The sequence below is a fragment of the Nasonia vitripennis genome, chromosome 3 (genome assembly GCF_009193385.2).
Source record: "Nasonia vitripennis strain AsymCx chromosome 3, Nvit_psr_1.1, whole genome shotgun sequence".
NCBI lineage: Eukaryota > Metazoa > Arthropoda > Insecta > Hymenoptera > Pteromalidae > Nasonia > Nasonia vitripennis.
The window spans coordinates 18655957-18678813 of record NC_045759.1 but is presented as its reverse complement, the minus strand read 5'-3'; the positions used below and the strand labels follow the sequence as shown (position 1 = coordinate 18678813).

Sequence of the window (22857 nt, the reverse complement as noted above, 5' to 3'; positions counted from 1 at the left end):
CCTGAGCCCAGCAGCATCAATGGATTACTTGAAAGCACAAGCTCATCGTGGCCCGCATATGATCGAACTTCTTCTTTCTGGAAGCTCTGCTTGTATAAGGACGTAATCCGCATACGGGTGAAATTTACACGCTGACAAAGGACTCGTAAGTGCCCTGCCTCTCTTTGACGGACAAAGGAACCTTATTTTTTCACGTCCCTTCCACGCACTTCTTGAGCAAAATTAACCGATTTGCCACGCTGTATACTGAGTGCGAGAGTCTCAAGATATTATGTGCGGCTAATGCGCAGCAGCAGTTGCCAGAATGATAGAAATGTACAGCCGGTCAGCGGGTACTCAAGGCAATGGGCATTACGAAGCCCCTAGAGCACGCACACATATAGCAAAAGGGAGTGCGTGCACCGCCTTTAGTCGATGGTATAGCTATAGTTTCATTATCTAAGGTTTCAATAACCCAATGAACCCCAACGCATAAACCGACGAGCCGTCTCTGTTGCTACCGCTGCTTGTCGAGATATATTACGGCGAGAGCTCTTTCGTTCACCCCCTTCTGTACATTCTTTGTCTTTCCCATCGCAGCCCTCATCGTTTCGGCTGGAACAACGCGTTACACCTCGTTGTCCCGTACGTCTTCTTAAATCGCCCTCGCGAAAGTTCTTGAAAAAGTGTTAATTGTCGACTATAACACTAGATGACGCGCAGTGCCTGATCGGTAATTGCAGCCGGCGACGCTCTATGGCTTACCGTTGCGAAGCGCGTTTAATTAAATAGAAATTAGTCGCAGGCGGGGGTTCTGTGTGTGCGCGTGTGCGACTTGAAAAAGAAGAGTCGAGACTGACCGTTGTCGTAAAGGTGACGAGAGACGCGCAGCTGCGTAATCATTCGGCTCCCCTTCGTATAATATAGATGTATACGCATAGCGATAAGTATTCCTCCCCGCGCGCCCCAAGGACAATGCGAACTGGCGCCGAGAGAGATGCGCGAACGACTAGAATCAAGGATGAACTCGAGAAGATTGATGTGATTTATATTTTTCTTCGCCGATGCGCCCACGCGCAATTGATGTGCGCCAACGTGTTTTTATGCATCTTGAATTGTTTTGCATTTATAGTTTCATTTGCAGTGATCGCGTAGGATGTACGTCTCTCAACGACGGCGTTGAATGATTCCTTTTATTTTTTTAAAAACGCAACGCTGATAATGATTCGAAGTTCGAGGAGGAAATGATATCTTATCAGCCAGCAAATATAGTTTTAATCCCCTCGATATATCAACATAAAAGGCCGCGTCGAAATAGCGCAGTCATTGTACGATGGGAACCGGTAAATGATCTCACTCGAAAGCAGTGGCAGCTGCGGTCGCGTCCAGTGTACACACACGAGAGAACCGCGCGACAAACCGTTTGACGCTTTTCGAAGAGGCGTATGAAATGCAAAACGCTTCTTCAAACGTATAATTTCCCTCGCGACGCCGCAGCCGAAGCAAAAATTGAAATTGACGCTCATCAGGAGCAGGAAAAACGCGTCGCGTAGCTGGTATAATGAATGCAGGAGGCGCGTGTGTACCGCGGTAAATCGAGGAAAGAAAAAAGTAATGAAGCTCGCAGCTTTTAAAGTAACGAAAGTTGTACGCGCGTCCGCTCTCGAGCATTGGCTCCTCTGAATTTCATTTGACAATCAGTGTCGGTACACGAGTTTCGAGCTTAAAAGAGTGCCAGCTTGAAAATAAAGGAGAGAAACTGCAGAGAGAATCTCTCTCCGCACATTCCCCCTGCTGCTGCTGTCGTCGTGTCGCATAATGCTCTCGAGCCGCTCGATCTGCATGCTTATCTCCTTGGAAATTCGCGTAATTAAACAGGCACTCCTCTCTCTCTCCCTCTGTTCCTCTCTTTTTCCTCTCTCTCTCCCCTCTTTCTTCCCCGTGTACACTCTCCCGGCACCTGACGCATAATGTAAGGCGCGAATAAATAAATATTCCCCCGACCGCAAGCGCGCGCGTGCTCGAGAATTATGTATATGATCACGCCTTATATTCCCTCGAACGAGAAAACGGACGCGTATAATCAGAACAAGAGCAGAGCGAGAGCGAATGAAGTTGCCCCGATAATCGGCCGAGACCGACGTATTAAGAGGTATAGAAAGAGAGAGGCAAGAAGAGGAAGGAAGGACTCGCCACGTATGTATAAGCACCCACATGTGTGTGTGTGTGTGTGTGTAGGGCTCGCGCGCGTCATTAGCGGATAACGATTGAATTAAAATATTTGATTAGCAAACGCTGCTCCGCTGCAGGCTCCTCATTCTTTCTCTCTGGCTTCTCGCGAAGGAACCAGTGGCGTCTCGAGAGCGGCAGCAGTAGTCCTACTGTGTACTGCAGTCTCTGCAGCAGCACACTGCGAAGAGCGGCCGAAATTTGAAATGCTAAACAGTAAATACGCCTAATGAACACGTATGCTCGTCTCCCGTGTCCGCAGCTATGTCTGTATCACACGGCCGGACGTTACTGCCGGCATATTTGCTGCCGCACTGGCACTGCCTGTCCTTCTTCCACACCGGCACTTCCTTCACTGCATATATACGTGTGTGTCTCATCCTCTCGAAGCTGTATATTCGCGCGCACTCCCGACGATGCTTCTTTTTTCGGCCTTTAATTTCTCGCGCGCTTGCGATCGAATCAGCCAGCTTTATCGATATCCACTTACTCACGCGCTTATCGGCGTCATTTTTCTTGGCTCATTTATATTGGAAGAAGAGAGGCGCTGATTAGAGCCGTGTTTCGAAAAACACGCTGCGTAAATAATGGCGCGAGAATACATATACATATCTGCGATTGCAGCCGCTCGGCAGATTTAAGAACTCTCGAGAGCTAATTGATGTAGCCGACTGATAATATAGCTTTATACGCGCGCACTGCTGGCATGTTTCTGATTTTGAATATTATCTGCGCGAGCGACGATGATCGTCTCCTCGCTATTAAGCGCGCGCGCAGGCTGAAAAGTCGTTATTGTTTCTTTATATACGCGTCTATTTCTGTCTGTCTGCGTCTGCTTCGGTAGCCGTATAACTCCTCTATGGCCGCCAGTGACCCTCTCGCTCGCGGGATAATAGATTCATCCTTCACGCTTCTTAATTAGGAGTTAAGTTTTATTGGCCTTTAGCTCGCTCTCTCGTGTGCAGCCCGTGCTTTTACGTAACCCAGAGAGTATGTAGACTCTGCACAGTGTCGTTATAGTCTTTGCGACACGAAAACAAGTAGATTCAGGAGCGCGAAAACTCTTGCGTCCTTATTAATCCGACCGCTAGGGCAAGGGCTTAATTTTCGATAAACAATATCCCGTTACGTTTCTGGAGGAGGGATGGGGCAAGGTAACGGCTCGGCAAATGGAGTAACACCGCTGCGTCGGCGGCGGAAAATTATCCCACGCGCTAAATTACCGGTTTCGCGTTACAAGAAACTTCGCGCAGGCGCGCAGCTTGTCAACTTGTCGTCGCTTCTTTTTGCGCCGCTCTCAACCCCCCGCTTGGCGCTGGCCATCCCTCTCGCGAAAGCGGTGATTTACCTTCTCGCGATTAATTACGTGCGCTCGAGGGCTGAGTTATCACCGCCGAGAGCTGCTGCTGCTGCTGTGTGCTTCAGTAGTCCCGCGCGCGCAGAAGAGAGAGAGAGGGGACTAAACCGTGCGCGACCAAAGCCCGCTGCTGCAGCCTCTATTCCAGAATATTAAACGTCACTGTTTTCTCCGCTGCTTCTCCTTCTTCTTTACGCTACAATTACTTTTCCGTTCGGGTTTCACTTGCGCGGCTGATGACACTTTCGCCGCAGCTTCGTCTTTAACCTGCTCCTTTTTGCAATTTTAATTAATTAATGAGTCTCTCTTTCTGCTTCGCGACTTTCAGAAGCCGAGTGCGCTCTCGCATCGTGTAATGTAATTAGAACAGCACGACGCGACCACACTGCGCGCGTAATTATAAAAATGTACAGTTTGTCCAAGCCTCGCGCAGCGGCTCGGGTTGATTAAACGCTGTTTATCAGCGCCGCATTTGAATTTCGCGCGCCGTTTATTTTTTCAAAGAGGAAACTGCCGCTGCTGCTAGAGCAATGATAAAAACGCAATCGGTCAGTGTCTTCGCGCTGATTTTTCACGAGAGCTAGCCCCACGCTCATAGCCCTCGTGCAGGAGTTTCTGGCCGGTGTATAAGCGCCTCGAGTCCGCGCGTAGCCGATGCTTTGCATTTCGTTCGCGCTCCGGCTCGATCGACCCCGGCTTTAGTTTTTGCAGGAAGCATCAATATTTATATTGCATAATGCATTCGTAATTGGCACGTGCACACTCTATTTGTTCCGATCTTGTAATGCCATGAAAATGGATGAAGCCATAGCTATTATTAGGAGCTAGATGCAAAGCCGGCGTGCAACCGAGCCGCGCGCGAGCTATACCATAGCTGGAATGAGCGTCCGAACCGGCTATATAGATAGATGTATAACAGGCTGGCGCTCACGCGCGCGCCTCGCAAGGAGCTCTACTACCCTCTGAAATAGCCCTCTCCGTGTACATACCCTCGATAATTTTCCTTAAATTGATGCGGCGAAAATTCGCAAAAAAAACGACGCCGGCGACCGGACCGGGGGATCTCGCGATAGTCTTTCGCGTGAAAGTGTACGTCAAGCCTCGCTCGGCCGCTATATTGCATAATAACATAATTGCGCGGTCGCGAGTGTAATCTTCGGGGTAACATCGTTCGCCACACCGGACTAGCGATTCAATTTTTCTTTTCTTTGACAATTCACGGAAAACATGGTAAAAGCACTCCTTGTGTGTAATCTCTTTTCGATAAAAGGGTGCGAGAGCCGTGTTCACGCGTCTGCAGACATCAAGCCGACGTTTCCCCGCCGTCGAACGACGACGTCCGTTATTCTTTCGTCCGGTCGAACCGGTGCCAAAAGCCAAAGTCCATCCGTCAGCGAGCTTTGGCTGGCTGACCACTACTCCCTCCTATATATTTTCCTCGCGGCTTCCAAAAATCACGCGGCCAGCCAAGCTCGCGCTTTTATCGACAACCTGTGTGGGAGTATTCTTATATGCTATCTTGATGCAAGCGATGCTCAGAAATGTTTGCTCGAAACACGTATAATGGATACAAAATAGCTTTTTAATGAACGTCATTAGGATTTATTGCTCTGGCACGTTTTCCCCTCCCTTACAGCGCGCGAGAATACCTTATATCTGGGTGCAATGAAGTATCGCAAGATTTTCATATAATTTTAGAATCGCGCCCAATTGGCTTGAGGCGATGTGACATAAAATCTGCTCTGCAGCCTTCTGGCGACGGCGATATTCCTCATAGACGTATACGCGCGCGAGCCGCTTGTAGCGGGCGTGATTTCATAAATTATGAGGGTATAATTCAGTAGCTTTATGTTTTCATTCGGTACACATCCAGAGTGAGCTAAATTTCTGTCAAAGACCGCTTCTATTTTCAAACACACAGCACACACACATACACATGCGCGTACACTGCATCATCGAGAAGTGATTATTTCGCAAAGTAGCAGCTTCCTCTCTAACGAAAATAAATGCGCAGGAGTATCTGCATATGAAATCGGAGCGGTATTTCAGCATGACATCGATAAAACTGGCCAAGTCTAGCCAGCGCTATATAAGCGAGCGCCGCTGTCTAACGGTGAGTCGAGGCTACCGGCGAATAAGGAGTAATGGGCCGCACGTCGTTCATTTCAAGAGACTAGCTTGCGTTCTATACGGAAGTACGCCCAAGTCGAAGGAGTAGGGTAAACGCTCCGGGTGTACTAGGAAAGGAGGAGGTAGCATCAAGGGGAGAATAAGATGACCGCTCGGTTCTACTACTACTGCTGCTGCTGCTGCTGCTTCTCGGCGGGCTAATATGCGTTCGAGGGCGGCCGCGGGGTGTGTGTGAGAGAGAGAGAGAGAGAGAGAGAGAGAGAGAGAGAGAGGAGCAGCCAGAAGGCCGGCTCCGGAATAAGTTATCTACAACTAACAACCCTTTGCTAAGTGGACGCTTCTCAATTTCAAGTGAATCGCTCGCCAGCCGTAATAAATCGTGCGCGCGCTCGCTCGCAAACGTTACACCAAATGGAAAATGACTTTGCTATATCTATGTGTATGCATTGGTACTACGTGGCAATTGTTATCAACTTCGCCTTTCATTTGTCTTGTCCGTGGCGTTACGGGAGCCAAGAAAAGAAGTGTACACTTTGTCCGTGCGAGTGTCGCGAATTTTGTTTTAGTGTGTACTTGGTTAATAGCTGCTTGTGTTGTACGAGTGAATTAAGCTTTTGTTTGTCCAGCAAAAAATACCTCCGCCCTGTCATGGACGAACGGGATTGAATTTCTAAAACTCCAAAATACACATCGCGTGTAATTACATCGATTGCGTCGTCTGAATACTTGAGAGCAAGGAGTCTGCTCGTTCGTCGGAAACTTTGTTATTTTGCAACTATAGCTCGTGAATAACGCGATTTTATTTTACGTAAGGCGAGCGTAATTTCGTTATACAAAGTTCTAATTATAAAGAGCAGAACCTATCGATCAGCATCGAAGACGTGTATTTCCGTTAATTAAGTCGAGCCGTCGTCTATTATTAAAATTTTATTGATTCGGCTGAATTTCTTAGCGTTTTATGTCAAACTTAACAGAGTTGTATTAAAGGTACGTAATTAACATAGAAATCGATAAATTACTCAACTAGCATATCCAAAAACAACGCTAAAGACACGTCGCATAACGAATTCACAATTAATGTTTCATCGCGAGAGCGCGTTAGACGCCAGTCGTCGAATCGAGTAACCGGATATTTATTAGAAAACTCAATAACTTTTCTACAACCACATTATTTTGACGTACACTCTAATTAATCTTGTTGTAGAACCTCTGAATAAACTTTTATGCCAGCTGTATTTGAATTCGAGTCTATGTATCTGGGAGAAACATAAAATCGTTAGCCAGTCGGTGTAGACTTGGAGAATCTCATCAGCAGCCGGGGACGGCGAGTACTGCATGCTTCATTATAATGCACTTTATTCGCTTGTAACTTGCCTCGACGAACTTGATTCAACAACATGCGCGCAGTATGGAAAGCTCGCCACTTTCTCAAGTCGGCGCTGGCCGGCTCGTAATCATAATGGCAAAGTCCCCTCGACACTTTAATCGCACGGAAGGAGCAGTGCCGCCACCGCCGGCCGCACGTCCTACAAGGCGTCCGACTTGCAGCCAAAGCGCACCTTACCCCCAAGAGAGGGACGCGAGTCGTCTCTCCCTCTTGCTCTCGCGCGCGGCGCCGCGCGCAAGTGGTATAAAGAGGAAGAGAGCCCACACTAGTAGTGGTGCTAGTAGCGGTAGTGGTAGTACTAGTGCTGCCGAAGTAACCCTTGTGTCCGGTGCGGGGCGGCTGCGGCCAGTCGCTTCGGGTGACGTCGGAGCGGCCACGCTGCTGGAGAAGGAAGAGAGAGAGAGAGAGAGAGAGAGAGAGAGAGGAGGAAGGGTAGAGCCAGGTCTTGTCTAACGCCTCTCTCTCTCTATCTCTCTCTCTCTCTCTCTCTCTTGGACTTGAGAGATCAATAAACGACCCTCCAACCTGGCCACTCACTCTCACGGCTAGAGGCGCTCATCCCACCTAGAGCTGGACGGACGAATCACCTTCGTTATACCGGCCGCAACCTCCTCCTCCTCCTCCTCCACCGTCATCGTCGGCGCTGGCCGCCGTTGCTGCGTGCATAAGCACAGCTGCGTTTGTCAGCTTTGTCTTCTCTGTTCTCTGCTGCTGCTGCATAGCTCTCTTTCTCTCCCAAGGTCCTGCTTGGCTATACTGCCCCTTTGTTCACTGATCCTCGCCGTCTCGGGACATTATCATCACCTCACTTCCACGTACATTGTTTCGCTTGATTTTTCCAACCGCAAGCATCGTTTTCCTTACACACATTTCGTTATTTGTAATTTTTCCCCAAAAAAGTGCTTAAACCGCTTTCTTTCTCTTGAAAGCTCTAATTAACTCTCGCATGATCGTTGATTACTCGAAATCCTATTTTAATTAGTTTAACTGTACACCGCAATGAAATTGCTATCCCGTTGAAAGCGCAGCTGCAAAGAAAAAACTTATTTCATGTTTGAAATAGCACGCGCAGGCAAGCGAAAGCTTTAAATTGCCCGACCTTGAACCAGTTAAGAGCCCGACGATCTCGGCGGAGCTTCAATTAATAATTCCTCTGCTCTTTTCCTAAGCGTCTTTTGTACGCAGTTTTGATGAAAACTGATTCAAACATCCAAGTGCGACTTCGAGAACAATGTGCGCTCTATTAGTGATTTTCTTAAAAGAAGAAAAGACCGCCGCATCATCGTAGATTAAAAAAGAAAACGATTTGCAGGAAAGAACCGCGAGAGAAGCGGAAAAAAGAAAAAAAATTTAAGAAGCGCATCGCGGCGAGATTTAAAATGAAACTCTGTAAAAAGAAATGAAAGCGGCGGGGCAAAGGAGAGAAAGTGAGCAAGCAGAGCGAGTGTTTAAGCGAAGAGCAACGGGTTTGGGACTTTTACGGGCGTAATTCTCTCGCGGCTCTGCAGCTTCGAGAGAGTGAGAGAGAGAAAGAGCGAGAGTGAAGAAAGGAAAGTGGGATCGGGAGTTTACGGGGATGCCGCCGCCGCCGTTGCTGCGAGCAACTGGTGGTGGAAAAACACCCTCGTTCGCAGCAGCAGCAGTAGCGGTGGCTTGCACAGTTCTCTCGCTGTCTCTCTCTCTCTCTCACCCCTGTGCTACTGCGCGCACGACACCCTCCGCTATCGGCGCGACCTCTTTGCTCCTCTTTCTTCTCCCTCGTGCTCGACGTATATATACTTCTTCTCTGCGCCGGCGGGCCGTGATCGCTCAAAGCGATTGCCAGATATGTACTTCGAACTTTATGAACACATAAACGCCGAGAGTATAATATACAGTGTATAGCTGCCGCTTTCGCGGGGAACTAAAATAGAAAATTTTACATTTCGACGAGATCGCCTACGCTCAACTTTGACGCGTGCCAAGACGAGCGAGTATATTCTTCAGCGAGCTTGAATTTTCAATCTGTAATACCCGTGTATCGTCATTGATTTTTCCCAATTAATGATCTCGCCGTCTTTCTGTTCTAGGTAAGCTTTCCCGAAGATGGAGCGTACAGCAAACTAGACGATACAGCTTTTCCGGTAAGATATAGACATCTCGAATACAGCGGCGCGCAGACATAATGAGGGTCAATAAAAACGCGGGGCGAAACACAAGTGAAATTCAATCGAGCTTTTACGTATACATCCATAAGGAGCAGGAAAAATGAGGTCATAAATATGCAGCATTAATACGTAATAATCGCGGGTCGCATTCGAAAAGTTTCCCTCATTAAACAATCCTCGATGCATAATAGGCAAACGGCGGCGGATCGAGAGAATTGGTCGGCCGTAGCAGTGTGTAGAGTACATCGATCGCGTATCGCGGCGCCTAAAATAGAAATCTCGCGGAGGCAAAGATTTCGCGGCGGCGGCTTGGCTGATTGCTTTTGAATTTCATGACGAGTAAATATACCGCGGTCGTTGGAAGGGGGGAGGGGAGCTCTGGCGAGGACAAGTATATGGATTACACGGAGCTGCAGCAGCAGCAGCAGTAGGCTGCCTCTTACTCTCGGTTTGAAAATCCTGACGAGTGGCACCTATAATTCCAATTCCCGCGCCCCGTTCATTAGACCGTCGAAATATTCATGGTTTAATCCCTTAGATCAGTGGGCGGGCGCCTAAGCCATCATTAAGACTCGAATAATTCAGGTTAACAGCAAGCGGGCTAATCTCAATTTGCATTTGCGCGAGCACGCTATGTGTATGTGTGTGTGTGTGTGTGTGTGTTTGCGTGCGCGCATCCGAACGCTCGCTCTCTATCCCTCTCTATATACTCTTGAGCTCCGCAGCAGCAGCTATACGCCCGCGCTTGCGCCCGTCTCTCTCTCTCTCTCTCTCTCTCTCTCTCTCTCTCTCGCTGGTGGCGCGTAAGAATAAACATTCGCCGCTCACTGGACATATACCATAGTCTATTTCTCTCTCTCTCTCTCTCTCTCTCTGTCTCTCTCTCTATCGTCTCTCCGCCCGCGCGCTACTTTCCTCGGCTCTCTATCGGTCGCCGCCAGCTGCCCGAGCAGCAGCAGCTGCACTTCTTCACAATCGCCACGCGCGACTCTCTCGCGCCCAGTGTATTTCACTGCAGGCTTGCGTAATTATGCACGAATAAAGCGGCGGCGGTGGCACAGAGAGCTTTCGATGAATGTTCTCAGAATTTAATGAGAATGCGTTGAATTTTCAGCGGCATGAATTGAACAAACCGGCTACAACACTCGTTGTTCCGCGCAAAATTCATAAAAAATGCAGGATCGTTGGTATTGCAAAATATTAGTAATTAGTGCGCTTGCGAGCGTCGAGATTTTTTTTTCGAAACGATAAATTCTTCATTCGCTGTTTATTCACGTTCGGCTAATTATACATTTAATTTCCCTTCGTCGCAATGAAATACAAAGGTCTGTAATACAAAATTTAATGAATTTAAAATAAAGGAGATTTTAATAAAATTGAAAAATAAAAGTTGCACCGCGCGCCGCCGCCGCCCGTAATTACTGCACGTTCATTTGCATTTTTTATGCAGATCCGCGTGATTTAATAGGATTCGCGAAAGAGGTGGCAGCGGCGCAGGAACACGGGGGGAGAGAGCGAGAGAGAGAGAGAGAGAGAGAGAGAGAGAGAGGACTGCCACAGTCGTCGGAGGGGGAGAGGCGGGACGAATCGGCTGGCTGCTGCACTGCGCGTTACGCCACGACGGCTGACTGATTAACTTCCATTCGCTCTTTTTTTTTGCACACGGGGAATTGGCAACAGTGGTCACTTGGATAACGCCACGTACTCCCCCCACCTACAAGTTTCTCGGCCTGTGTATCGTCGATAGCCGGGGAAAATATACAAAAAGGGGTTCTGCTGGCGGTGAAAAAAATTGCCAAAATTCATTAGCTCCCGGCAGCCGAGCACGTATGTGCGCCGCCGTTAAAAACACATACAAAAAACTCAGCCAGCCATGTATATGCACGCGCAGCAGCAAGCGGCCCTCTCTCTCTCTCTCTCTCTCTCTCTCTCTCTCTCTCTCTTTCCCTTGTAAAGCTTTGGTAGGAGGAAGGGAGAGAGCCCCGTATAATGGAAGCCGTCGACCATTCGCGTTAATTTCCCAGAGTATCTGCGCACAACGTTTTCATCGTGCGCCGCTTTCCAATTCACCCTTACGCTTTGTTAAGCTCACATATTTTAGCCGCGCGAATATCGAGCGCCCTGGGATGCATCTGCAAAAAAATTAATTGTTTTATGCGGTGTCATTGCTGAGCTGCGCGCTTTTTAAAAAGCTTTTTTCCAGCGTAATTTCGGCCGCCGCCGTTGCCACTGCTTCTGCATATACACTGGCCGCTGTTGCTGATGGTGTTTCGGAATTAATAGCTCTCGGTCTTTTTCGCTCGAGCTAATATTCGCGGTCCGCTATATGATTACGTCGATTTGGATTGTTAAAATAAATCGATTTCGTGTAATAATACCATCGTTTCATTTCCTGATGTATTATTCGTATGATGGAAGCGCGAGTGCAATAATCATCGTGGAAATTGATAAAGATATAGGACGACGAGCAGTTAGGGTAATAAGGAAGAAAATTCAGTCGGTCCTCGCAGGACGACGAGGCACTTTGACCGCTCGCCATGCGCCCTCGCAATGAAGTCGCAATATTCGTCGCAGCTGTTGGTGGTAGTCGCACACATACAGGTCAAATCGTCCCTTAATTCGCTTCCGGCGGCCTCGCGGAATTGCTTTCTTCGTCTTGAGAGTCTCCCCGTCTCTCTCTACTCTCCCTCTCTCTCTTTCTTCCGCCTCGTACCAGTAGGTATAGGGCGCCTTTGAGTCTGGACTAGCGGCGCTGCACTACTACCACCGCCAGAAGTAGAGCTTACCTATGTGCCATTGGGTGGCGGTGGCGGACGGGCAAATACAAGCTATGCATAACAATCGATCTCGCTGGGGAAACTACGGGAGTGGTCAGCGAAAGGATAAAGGAGAGAGAGAGAGAGAGAGAGAGAGAGAGAGACGGAGACGGGAGAGAGGGCAATGCCACGGGCTGGACCACCGCGCGAAGACGAAGGCAAGTCTGAGATAGCTGCCGCCACCGACGCCGCCGCTGGCCAACACCCCATCTGCGGTTCGTCTTTCCTTTTCTCTCTCCTCCGGAGAGTCTATATAGCTGCCTCTCCTCTCCCTAGGCGTCTGCCTCCCGCGCGACATCAGCGTCCATCCCGCCAGCTCTTCGTATTCGACCAGCGAAGGAGGAACTCGGTAATCACGTTGACTGCATGCCAAACTGCGATAGTGCGTCGTGCGTCGTCTCTCTCTCTCTCTCTCTCTCTCTCTCTCCACTATATCTATGCTGCTGCTTTCCTCTAGACCCGAGCTCATGCCCGCGTTCTCTTTAAAGAAAATATCAAACCTCAGTAATCTCCGGGCGTACATTATCGAGCCATTGTATCGTCGTTATCCGCAGCGTATGTGCAACGTACAGTTTCCTGCTCAACTAATATACGCCTCGAAAGTAATTCGCGTCTGACGCCGAGATCGATCGGCGAACAAGAAAGCGCGGCGCGATGAACACATTATACCGCACGTAATGGCTCGGCCGCGCGCGAGTGAATTCGTAAGCGGTTATATCGCGCGTGACAAGATAGTCCGACTTTTTCTCACTCTTTCGTGTATATATAGGTGTATGTTATGTATGTGGATGACACAACACACGACTATCGTCCGGCATGTTTGCACTGTGCGCCGAAGGGACAGCGAGGGGCGCACACGCGTTATTCCCCTTATCTTATCGCCGAATAAACAGGCCTACTTTCTAAGCTCGACGCGTTATCGCCAGCTTTTACCTGCGGATACGAGGGGGAAATCGACAAAAAATCACCGTTAATATCTCTCCCGGCCGTTTTTCACGCGATTATATAAAATCATTATGATTTGTCATTCATTTAAAAAAACGCACGCCTAGAACTGGTGCACGCGCATTGTGTACACGCGTCAATGCGGAGCGGTGATTATAAACAACAAAAGCTTCGGAAAACAGTGGAAATCTGCTTAGACCGCGCTCGGTCTTTTCAATGCATTTTTTACATTTTAATTGACGTGCCGCGCACTCGACGCGTGGTTAAACTAAATTTCTAATTAGGATTGAAAAACGCGGCCGAACAGTATAGTCGTTGGTGCGCAATTAACAGTATGGCTGCGTATAATTAGTTATGGATGAATTTCACTTTATACAAGCCCTCGTTATTTCACGCCGCGCCGCTGCGGAATTCGGTAATAAATATAAAGGCTGCAGTTGCAGCGCGAGCAGCGTTATTTTCTTATTTCTCGCTCGCAGTTAGATAATCGACGTTAAACCACACGAAACCGTCTGCATTTACTGAATCGTGAAACGTTGTTATTGCACGGCGCCGGGCTGTAATTAAATGAAGTGCACGGACAATCGTTCAATTAATGATCATAATGGCGTTTCGCATTATATTCACGCGATGACGGCATCGCGTCATTATTGTTACGCGCGTTCGCGCGTGGCGCATAGGACGAGCGCATCAGCGGCGACGCATTCCATCGATCTTCCTGTGTGGACGTTATACACATGCAGTGGCAGAGCCGATTGCAATTTTTCGCTCGGCCTGGCCGGCGCGACCTCGCATCAACTTTTGATCGAAAAGTATGCGTCACACGATTCGCCATATTATGCGATGTTTATAAAATATTGAAAATTACTCAAGATCGCGGTGGCGGCGGGTGAGGAAAGAGCAAAGTATCGCGAATCAATTAGAGCTGCGGTTTCCAACTTGTGCACGTGCCGCTCTCGCGACGGCTGCGTTGCGGTAAGAGCCAGTTACTTTTCATTTGGCCTGGCGGAGGCTTAGCATCGGTAATTCGTAGCAGTAGTCTGTCTAGCCGCGAGGAAAATAAGTAAGGTTCATCTCTTTCAGACGGGGCACGTCCAAAAGCTGCACGCGCGCGAGAGAGAGAGAGAGAGAGGGAGAGAGAGAGAGAGAGAGGGAGAAAGACAGAGAGAGAGAGAGAGAGAGAGAGAGAGAGAGAGTAGAAAGAGTACAGAGAGGCGACGGACGAAGTCATCGGTCAAGCAGCATTACGGAATTTGCATGTTATTTACTTGCGAGCCACTGAGTACATTTGTTTGGATTATCCCTGGAAATAAACCAGCGTCCGCCCGCTCTGTCTCTCCCCCTCCCGCGTTTCCATTCTCTCGCTCACTATCCCCCTCTTCGACTATATGCGCTCCTTTAGCAGCCGCAATGGTCACTATACGCGGGCTACTTCTCCTTTGCAAAACGGTGACTTCTAGCCGAGCGACAGACAAATGATCTCCTCGCGACCACGTTCCTTCTCTCGCTCAGCTCTGTCCGCTACATTGGCTCTTTGTTATACATATGCACGCGCAAGCCAGCGTCATTTTCAATCTGCCGGTATAAGTCACCATTATAAATGTCGTCGTTGCCGTCCCGTGACTAGTAGCGAAAAGGAAAAGCCCGATATTTGCGCAATTTCTCTCCTGAGATTACAGCCGGCCAGGCACGTATACGTATGTAGTTGCAGCGCGCTGCAGGAGGATAAAAAAACCGGCAAGATTGATGGCTCGATTTTTAATGAAAATGATTTGGCTACGTGTATACGTACGTACATGCGCAATATTCAAAGAGCGCTGCGTAATTAAAGGCCATAAAGCCTTTTTCATAGAAAATTACCATGGAGAGGATCGATCCTCCGATGTAGCAGCAGCAGCAGAAGCGGACAGCCTTAACGACATTTGCCCATTTCAATTTCAAATTCGACTTACTCTCTCTTAATGCCACCGCTGTTGCTGCTGCTGCTACTCCGAGACATACGTACGTTTGTGTACATGCGCTGACGGAGAATGCCGCTGCGCACTTGCGCGAATGTGTGTCTGTATGTGTCATCCACGAGAATGACTGATATCTGCAGCGTGAAACGTATAGCGGCGATCGATGCTCTCATGTTTACCGACGACTCATTAAGGCCGATATTACCGAGATAATTTATATTCCGGCTTTATTTATGGCACCCGCGCATCACACCCCGTTAGAAAGAGCGTACACACAACACACCGGTATACTGTGGATATACGCGCATAAAAGCTAGTATACATCTAGCCTAAGGATCTCTCTACTCCACGACGACTCGCTCCTACTCTCGTTCCAATTACACTATACTCGAGCGATCGTCTCTCCGCGAATGAGCTCCATACGGCCTCTCTGCATGCTATATAATACTTTCCGTTCGGGGCTCATTTTTCAGAAAGAAGCGAGCGTTTCCCACGGAATAGATAATGTGTGTGCCGTTTTCGTCGTTGTCGCCACCGCGTACGAGAGAGACAGAGCAGCTTCGTTACACTAGAATTTATGATAACCAACTTTGAAAATTCGATTTGAAAACGTGCGTATATTTTCGCTGCACCGAATCAGATAGGCTCCTATTTATTTCAATTTCGCGCGGGAAAGTTTCTTTTCGACAGTGTGTGTATTCAATCCTGGATATAATACACAAAGTTTGGACGAATTTTACATCAGCTCGTTTCAGATATAAGAGCGACGCCAGTTATAATGTAGTGAAAGAGCCGCGATAAGGTTAATTCGCAAAAATCGCCTCGAAAAAAGTATGGATTGAAATCTTTATCTTATCTCGCGCATTTGGAGGCAGATAAGACTGCGCTTTGCGCGAGTAGGCTGCCTGCAGTAAATTACCTCTTCGCATTATACGCTCTTTCCCATATAATTGTCGCCGCGCGGCTAATTCGAAACATTAAATTTTAATCAAACCTAAGAAAAACAACAAGGGTTTCTCAAAGGACGTTGAGTGCGCGTCTGGAGGTGTGCATCAGCGTCAGATGGATATAAAACTCGCGGTGCATATACATCAATTTCACCTGCCCTCGGCCTTTATACTCGTGTACAATAAGTCAGCCAGCCGCGCGCGCGCGCGCGCGCGCGTGTGTGTGTGTGTGTGTATGTCGAGCGACGCGAGCAGCGAGAGAGCTTAGGAACTCTGTACGCGTATACAGGCGATATTCGCAACTTTATGGCAATTCCGTCAATTAAGTCGAGTGAGCCAGAGTCATAACATAAATATGTAAAGGGGCGACGTTGGCGCGCTGCAGCAGCGTCTCAGGGCACAGCAACTCTGTCGCTGCCTTATAAAGGCTCGCTTGTCCATCAATGTCTCTCGAATGTAGAGAGCACATCCACGACTCGCGCGCGCGCGTTCTCGTAAAATCCCGCAGCGACGAAACGGCCAACAGCCTGCTTATCATACACCGCGGCCGTGTTCCGCATAATGCCGTCGTCGTCCCCTGCGTGTATGTCCCCGCACACAGGTGCGGGATATCTATGGGCGCGCTTTTGCTTCGGGAAAATCGAATCGCTATCCTTTGTGCGCGCTCTGCACTATGCGCCTCGTCGCGATACCATTGAGCAACGCGCTGACGGATAACATTTAAGAGGCATTTTTATTGTTTTCCCTTTTCTCGGATTCGCCGTGTACCGATTCCGCGGCCACGGCGGAATGCCGGGAATTCTGATGGCGAGCGCAGTGGTATAGCTAGTACGCAAGATCCTGCTTTTTTTCCCCAGCTCTGTGGACTAGGCGTATACGGCCTCTGCTGTCGATCCCTGCGCGCAATAAATATGAATTTGCTCTTGTCTTGGGAATGAAGGACGAAATTATTATACGGCGCGCAAGCTCGCGAGCGTATAAAATGAGTATTTAAAGGTATAATAAACCGACTACGTTAGAATGGAATCAGGCAGGCGCTTCGCGAGGGGAATGCCGCCGCGCTGCTGCATTACGTGTGCGCATTTTTAGCCGTGAAATATCGTCGCGGCATAGTCGCCTTCTTCTCTCCGTGTATACACTTTCGCGAAAAGATTCAGCTGCATTATACCCCGCGCTGTTCTCATTAGCAAACTTTTCGATATTTTCTGCTAAACGAGCCTTTCTTGTCGAGAGATATATTCCGGCAATTTTAACAATAATGTCTCGCGAATCACACTAATGCAAGAATTGGCTCGATTATTGAAATGAAACCCGCCGCAGTTTAATTAACGCTCGGAAAAGAAAGCGTGGAGAATAGACTTCAGAAATCATAAGTTCATCAATACGTTTTTATATTACCATCGACTTTCAAACACCACAATGAAAGAAAGTTTTGAATGGTAAAAACGTAATAAACTTCAATAATAGCATAATCTAGGTCGTAAATTAAAATCTGCGTAACCTCTCGCGAGAAAAGCCCTTTATTTAAGTTTCGTTCACGATACTTTTACTTCACAGCGGCGGGAATTTCCTCGCGCCGCCGTTGCCGCTGCTCTCCCGCGCTCTTGTTTCAACGACGGGCTAGCTGTCGTCGTCCTTCTCCTCCTCTCGCACTCTCTCGGCTCGACGCTTCGCCGAGCTTTGCCCAAACGTAATTAATGTTTAGCATCTACATTATTTGTTTAGTTTCATTTTATTATCTCCGAAGGCGTCTCGCGCGAGCCGGGCTTCGGATGATTTTATGCAAATGCCAGAAGAGAGAAAAGCAAGTTTCTCGGGGCGCAGTATAACGGGCCAACTCAAACCTCGCCCTCTCGGTTTATTGTCAAATTTTCTTTATCGCGCGCCCAAACTGAGAGAATGAAAATTGCAGTAGGAATTTCAAAGGACCCTTTAAATTCACTCTCTCTCTGTCTCGCACGCGGAATATTGAAATATATCGTCACTCAGTCACGTCTCCGCGAGCGGCTTTAACCGTCGGAAATTATAAATTATTGCTTCGAAATCCCCGAGTCTTTCATCGCGAAATCCGCCACAAGTTCCATTTCAAAGGCTGCATTTTCCCGCTCCGATATGCTAGTCGAATCGGTGCCAAGTGTCATAAGTGCGCGCAGACCACCGCGGACACCGTCATATAGCCAGCCGTCCGCTGATGCCATTGTCAAAGTGGCTTTTCTTCGCGAGCCACGCGTATTAAACGCCCGCTTCACGCGCGCTCATTAATTAAAGGTCTAAAAATACACGCGCGCCACACAGAGTACATTCTGCTCGAGAGGAAAGAGCAACTACACTCCATTACATTCAATCGGCTTTTTAGCCGAGTGCGCGCGTGCGATGTGGTGTGTTTTACATTATGCATTGGTATAATAAAAACAGAAGCTCGCGCGATTCGTTATAATACTTTTATTTTCGAAACACAAATGGGAAATTTAATCTCATTATTCGGCGGCGGCTATTTTATTCTCGCTTGCCAGAGCTCTCATTTCTAAAGCGTGAGTGTATGTCGCTCGCTCGGCGAGCCGCGCTGAAAAGCGCCGCATTAAGCGCCGTTTGACTGAAGCGCTAAAAATTATTAAAAAGCGTAATACAAAAAGCGGGAGTAAATAAGGAGGAAAAGCCAAAGGGAGGGCGCTAAAAAAAGAGCGCGCGCGAGAGAGGGAGAGAGAGCGAGAGTATAGCAGACTGGACTGCAGGACCGGTGTACGCGCGCGAGCGGGAACTCTCGCGGCCGAGCGAACTTTTATCATCCGGCTTTAATTTAAGCGGCGTTAGCCTCTCTCCGTCACGGGGGACTCTACGTGTGAATTAAACGCACCGGCGTATCCTTTCTCTCTCTCTCTCTCTCTCTCTCTCTCTCTCTCTCTCTCTCTCTCTCTCTCTCTCTCTCTCTCTCTCTCTCTCTCTCACTCTCCGCATCTCCGAGCAGTATAACAATGCGCGCCGTAATTAAATGTGTGTTTTAACAAACATCATATCGCGGCCTCGTGTAATGCGCCTGCGCGCACCTAAGCGTGTCTCCCACCTTAGCGCGCGAGCGCACTTTTTTCCTTTCTTTTGTCATATTTTTTAACCTCGTGTTTTTCCGCGGCTCGTACGTGTGCTTTTATACAGCTTTTCTTTCCTCTCTCTTTCTCCTGCTCCACTACTAGCGCTACTCGTCTTTTACTTTTTCTCGCCCTCGAACGCTTGGAATATTCATTCTCGCGCCGCCTAGATGTGCGTGCATGTATATATAGGAGTTACTATTATAAACTCCGCCACCTCTCAAGTTTCTCGCATAATACGTTTGTAGAGCTGATGAAGTTCGTTATTGCCAGCACACGCGCTTGCGTTTATATTTGTGGCGCGCTCGCGCTGCTCCTCGGCGGCGGGCTCACACGGTATGCGAAAAATGATGCGAGATTTTTTTAAAATTCTGTTTAATTTCGTTTAGTTTCTGTTTAGTTTCATACGCAGAGGAATTTTAATGATTTTTAATAACGCGACGTTTTTTTCGCCGCAAAAATTTCGAGTTAAAAATACGCGCTATTTTGGCGCACTTAGCGGTGTTTGACGATCCGTTTGCGCGCCGTTACATTAGCCATGTTTTATTGTGCTCGCTTTCTTAATGCGCGCTTATTTTTGATGATGAATAAATCTCGTAGCTATACAGCGCGCGTGTATAATTTTCTTTATGCTCACAACGTATGTGCCCCACGGGGCCTCCGCCAAAACACAATCGGGAGATAGCGCTCGTAAAGAAATTAGGGAAAACACGTTTGACGAAAGCAGCAGCAGCAGCAGCAGCGGCGGCGGCGGCGGCGCGGTGTATATAGTAGTTCGCGCACCAAAATATACTCCACTTCGCGAGCGCGTGCAGGGGCGACATCTTATTATTTATCATCTTGGAAGGCGCGAGCTGGCATATGCACAGGTGCAGCAGGCTCGCACGGTTTATATCGCCCGCTAAACTTTTCGCGAAGTGTCTACAGTGCACTTTAGCTCGCGTTTATGCGACGCGTGAGCGTGATCAAGGATGTGATGCTGTATAGCAGCACAAGGGACTGCTGCTTCTCTGATGCGTTGCTGTGTCTGTGCATGCGTGTGCTCTCGCTCTCGCTCAGTTATATGGCGCGACTCTCGGAACCACTACATCGAGACGTTAATTAGTCCTAATAATCATAGTCGTGCTCCAGTTAAAAGAATTGGTTCATATTTATGCTTATTTAAGAAAGAGCTTTGCGAGATTTGTCACGACTGTAGAGCTTATGGCATATTCGTGTGGTTTACGTCATCTATCTGATAACCTCACAAAGCAATAGAGAATTCGTGTAAGTTTTAATTAATTCGATTTTTTTTCTGTTGCAGGTAAGAAAACAAATGGGACACGACCTGTCGCCTTTTGAAGAGGTAAAGTACCAACTCTGCGATAAAAATTTTAAATTTCGTTGTTCAGTCCGTATAATTATAAATTTTTCCCAGCGAGAAAAGACAGTGACCGTAAAACCGTGGATAACTATGAGAATTGAAGCAAACTTTTATTCCGCAGAAAAATAACAGTCCATCTATTGGAAGCGCGCGAACTTCCGTAAAAAAAGAACTAAACCGGAGAGGATCGGGCAGCCACGCTGTATACTTACACCGTTATATACAATCTCCGCAACAATAAACGCAGGGGAAAATACCGCGAATTGATAAGCGTGGGCAATATCTAGCAATCAAAGCTGGAAAAAGCGTCGAGAGCTTTAGAAAAAGGGTTGCGAGGCAACTTTTTTCCAGGTCAGCGAGAGAAATGAGCAGTATAGGCCGGTTCTCATCCAAAAGCGTAACATAGTTTAACAGAAAAATGTATTTCTTTTTTTTTTAATGGACGTCTAAAGGCGGCCGCAAGGCGAAGCGAATAAAAAGCACTTTTTATTACAATGAGCTTTAATTAACGCGGCGGCGATGACTGCGAGCGCGCTCACTTTCCCAACTTTAATTTACAGCGTCTGAAAGCGTTGTATTTCCAAGGAGAGCTGCTGCCGTGCTGAAGCTAACTCGCTCGCTGAGAAAAATGTCCTTAATTTATGTTGCGATTGTATTATACGGTAATTATGGACAATTGAACCGAAAACACTGTTGCGGTTTATTTTCGGTGCAAAGGATTTACAATTGCAAGTACAGGTATATATAGCCAGTCGCGCTGAATCAAGGACTGCTGCGCTATTGAACTTCTGGAGAGCGTTTTATAGGATTCACAGCAAGATCACGTAATTTTATCCGCTAATAATTATTAAAAGACTTTATAAATCGGGCTTGCTTTTAACTCTATATTGCTCCGGATTGCATGGCGACGTTCTACTATATGCCATTAGAATTTAAACTGTTTTTTAATATCTTAATGCAAGAGAACACGATATTTGTTTGACAAACATTTGACAAACATTCCGATTGTTCAATATTAAGTATTGGCCTCCTGGTTAAATGCGACAAGCTCTTGAAATAATATTTATTAATTCCTCATGAATGATCGCTAAAGCTACTTTCGTAACGGCTTTCTGAATTATGTACCGGTTATAAACGTGCGCTGGATTTTTTTAAGATACAGGTCAGAAGTTCAGTGACGAACAATCCCAAGTGGTGCTTTATTTTTAATATCGAGTTAATGAGGTTCCTTATTAGAAATGTGCTAAATCGGGGTGATCGTATTATACGTGGATCGTCCTACACAGAGCAAACTCGAATGATCTCTCGTTCGTGTTTTCATTCGAAAGCGACAACGATCATATTTTTAAATTCAAGACAAGATAAGGAGCATTCGACATTATACTGCATATTTGGTCATTTAAATTTGATCGATTCCTTCCAATTCGAGCAAAATCAATCGGAAGATATTCTGGGTTTGCAAAGAAACTCAGCACATCGGGCCATTCGGTCACTCGAAACGCGCATCACTGCTGTATGCAGCTTGCGATGAAGATTATCGCGACCAGCCGTTAAAATCAATCACAGCAGTTGGCTTATATAATAATGCATTAATAAATAAGTGTTATAAACGTTGCATTAAAGGTCCCATAAACTAGAGTGCAAAATCAATTCAATATATTGGCAAATACGAGATTATACCGCATATAACAGTGGCGCGCACACGTGCTCATATATACATACAATGTGCGTTGTAAAACTCGCCGGGCCGTGCAGTAGGCTGTCGCATACGTTGCGCGAGCGCGCGCGCGGCTGTAGTAGCATATAGCTCGCGTATAAAGGATAGCTTTTGGGGGGATCGAATCTTGCCGATCAAACGAATCGTCCCCATAATTATTATCAGTGAGAGAGAGAGAGAGAGAGAGAGAGAGAGAGAGAGAGAGAGAGAGCAGCCGAAGTTTATCAGTAGGTAACCGCTCGCGTATGGTTCGTCGCGTTTTGAAGTAATAAATTGTCGGGGCGCCGGTCGATGCTTCGCGTGTCAGGTTATATGTACGAAAGTTGGAATTTATGCCCGGTTGTTTATGATCGCCTAGTGATAAGGGATCCACGGCCTCCCCCCCTTCTGCATGACAAATGATACCGTAATGAAAAGTGAAAGATACTGTACTCGCAGAGTGAGAGAGAGAGAGAGAGAGAGAGAGAGAGAGAGAGAGAGAGAGAGAGAGAGAACGCTCGCGCGCGCTGCTGCATAAATTTCAATGATTTAATGCGTCGGCCAGTGAGCGCACACGCGTCCTGTGTCGCGACTGTGTCGCTATTACGCTGGCGCGGGATAAAGACGAGAGCGTCCAGATATTTTTCCGTTTGCAGGAGGCGAGAGTCCGACAATTTTGAGGTATCGATTTTCGCGAGAGCTTCCTTCCCGGAATACATACTCTGCCCTTTCGCGGCTTATATGTATGTCATTAACGCCAAGGCAACTGTTGCTCCGCCTATGACCCTCTCTCTGTAATATACTCTAACGACTATTTTTG

At 47.6% G+C, this 22857-nt stretch overlaps 1 protein-coding gene across 12 annotated transcripts in view; it reads left to right on the top strand.

The window, feature by feature from the left end:
* LOC100679628 (POU domain, class 6, transcription factor 1) overlaps positions 1–22857 on the top strand; it is a 130026-nt gene that overhangs the window by 58368 nt on the left and 48801 nt on the right. For 6 of the 12 annotated variants that reach the window (XM_016984551.3, XM_031927251.2, XM_016984549.3 and 3 more), the window contains 2 exons: positions 9152–9205; positions 20282–20323. The exons of 3 other annotated variants lie outside the window; for them this stretch is intronic. In XM_016984551.3, coding sequence (XP_016840040.1) covers positions 9152–9205; positions 20282–20323 — 96 coding nt within the window. The remainder of the gene's footprint in view (positions 1–9151; positions 9206–20281; positions 20324–22857) is intronic. 3 more of the 12 variants (XM_031927252.2, XM_016984550.3, XM_016984548.3) reach the window with 2 other exon arrangements.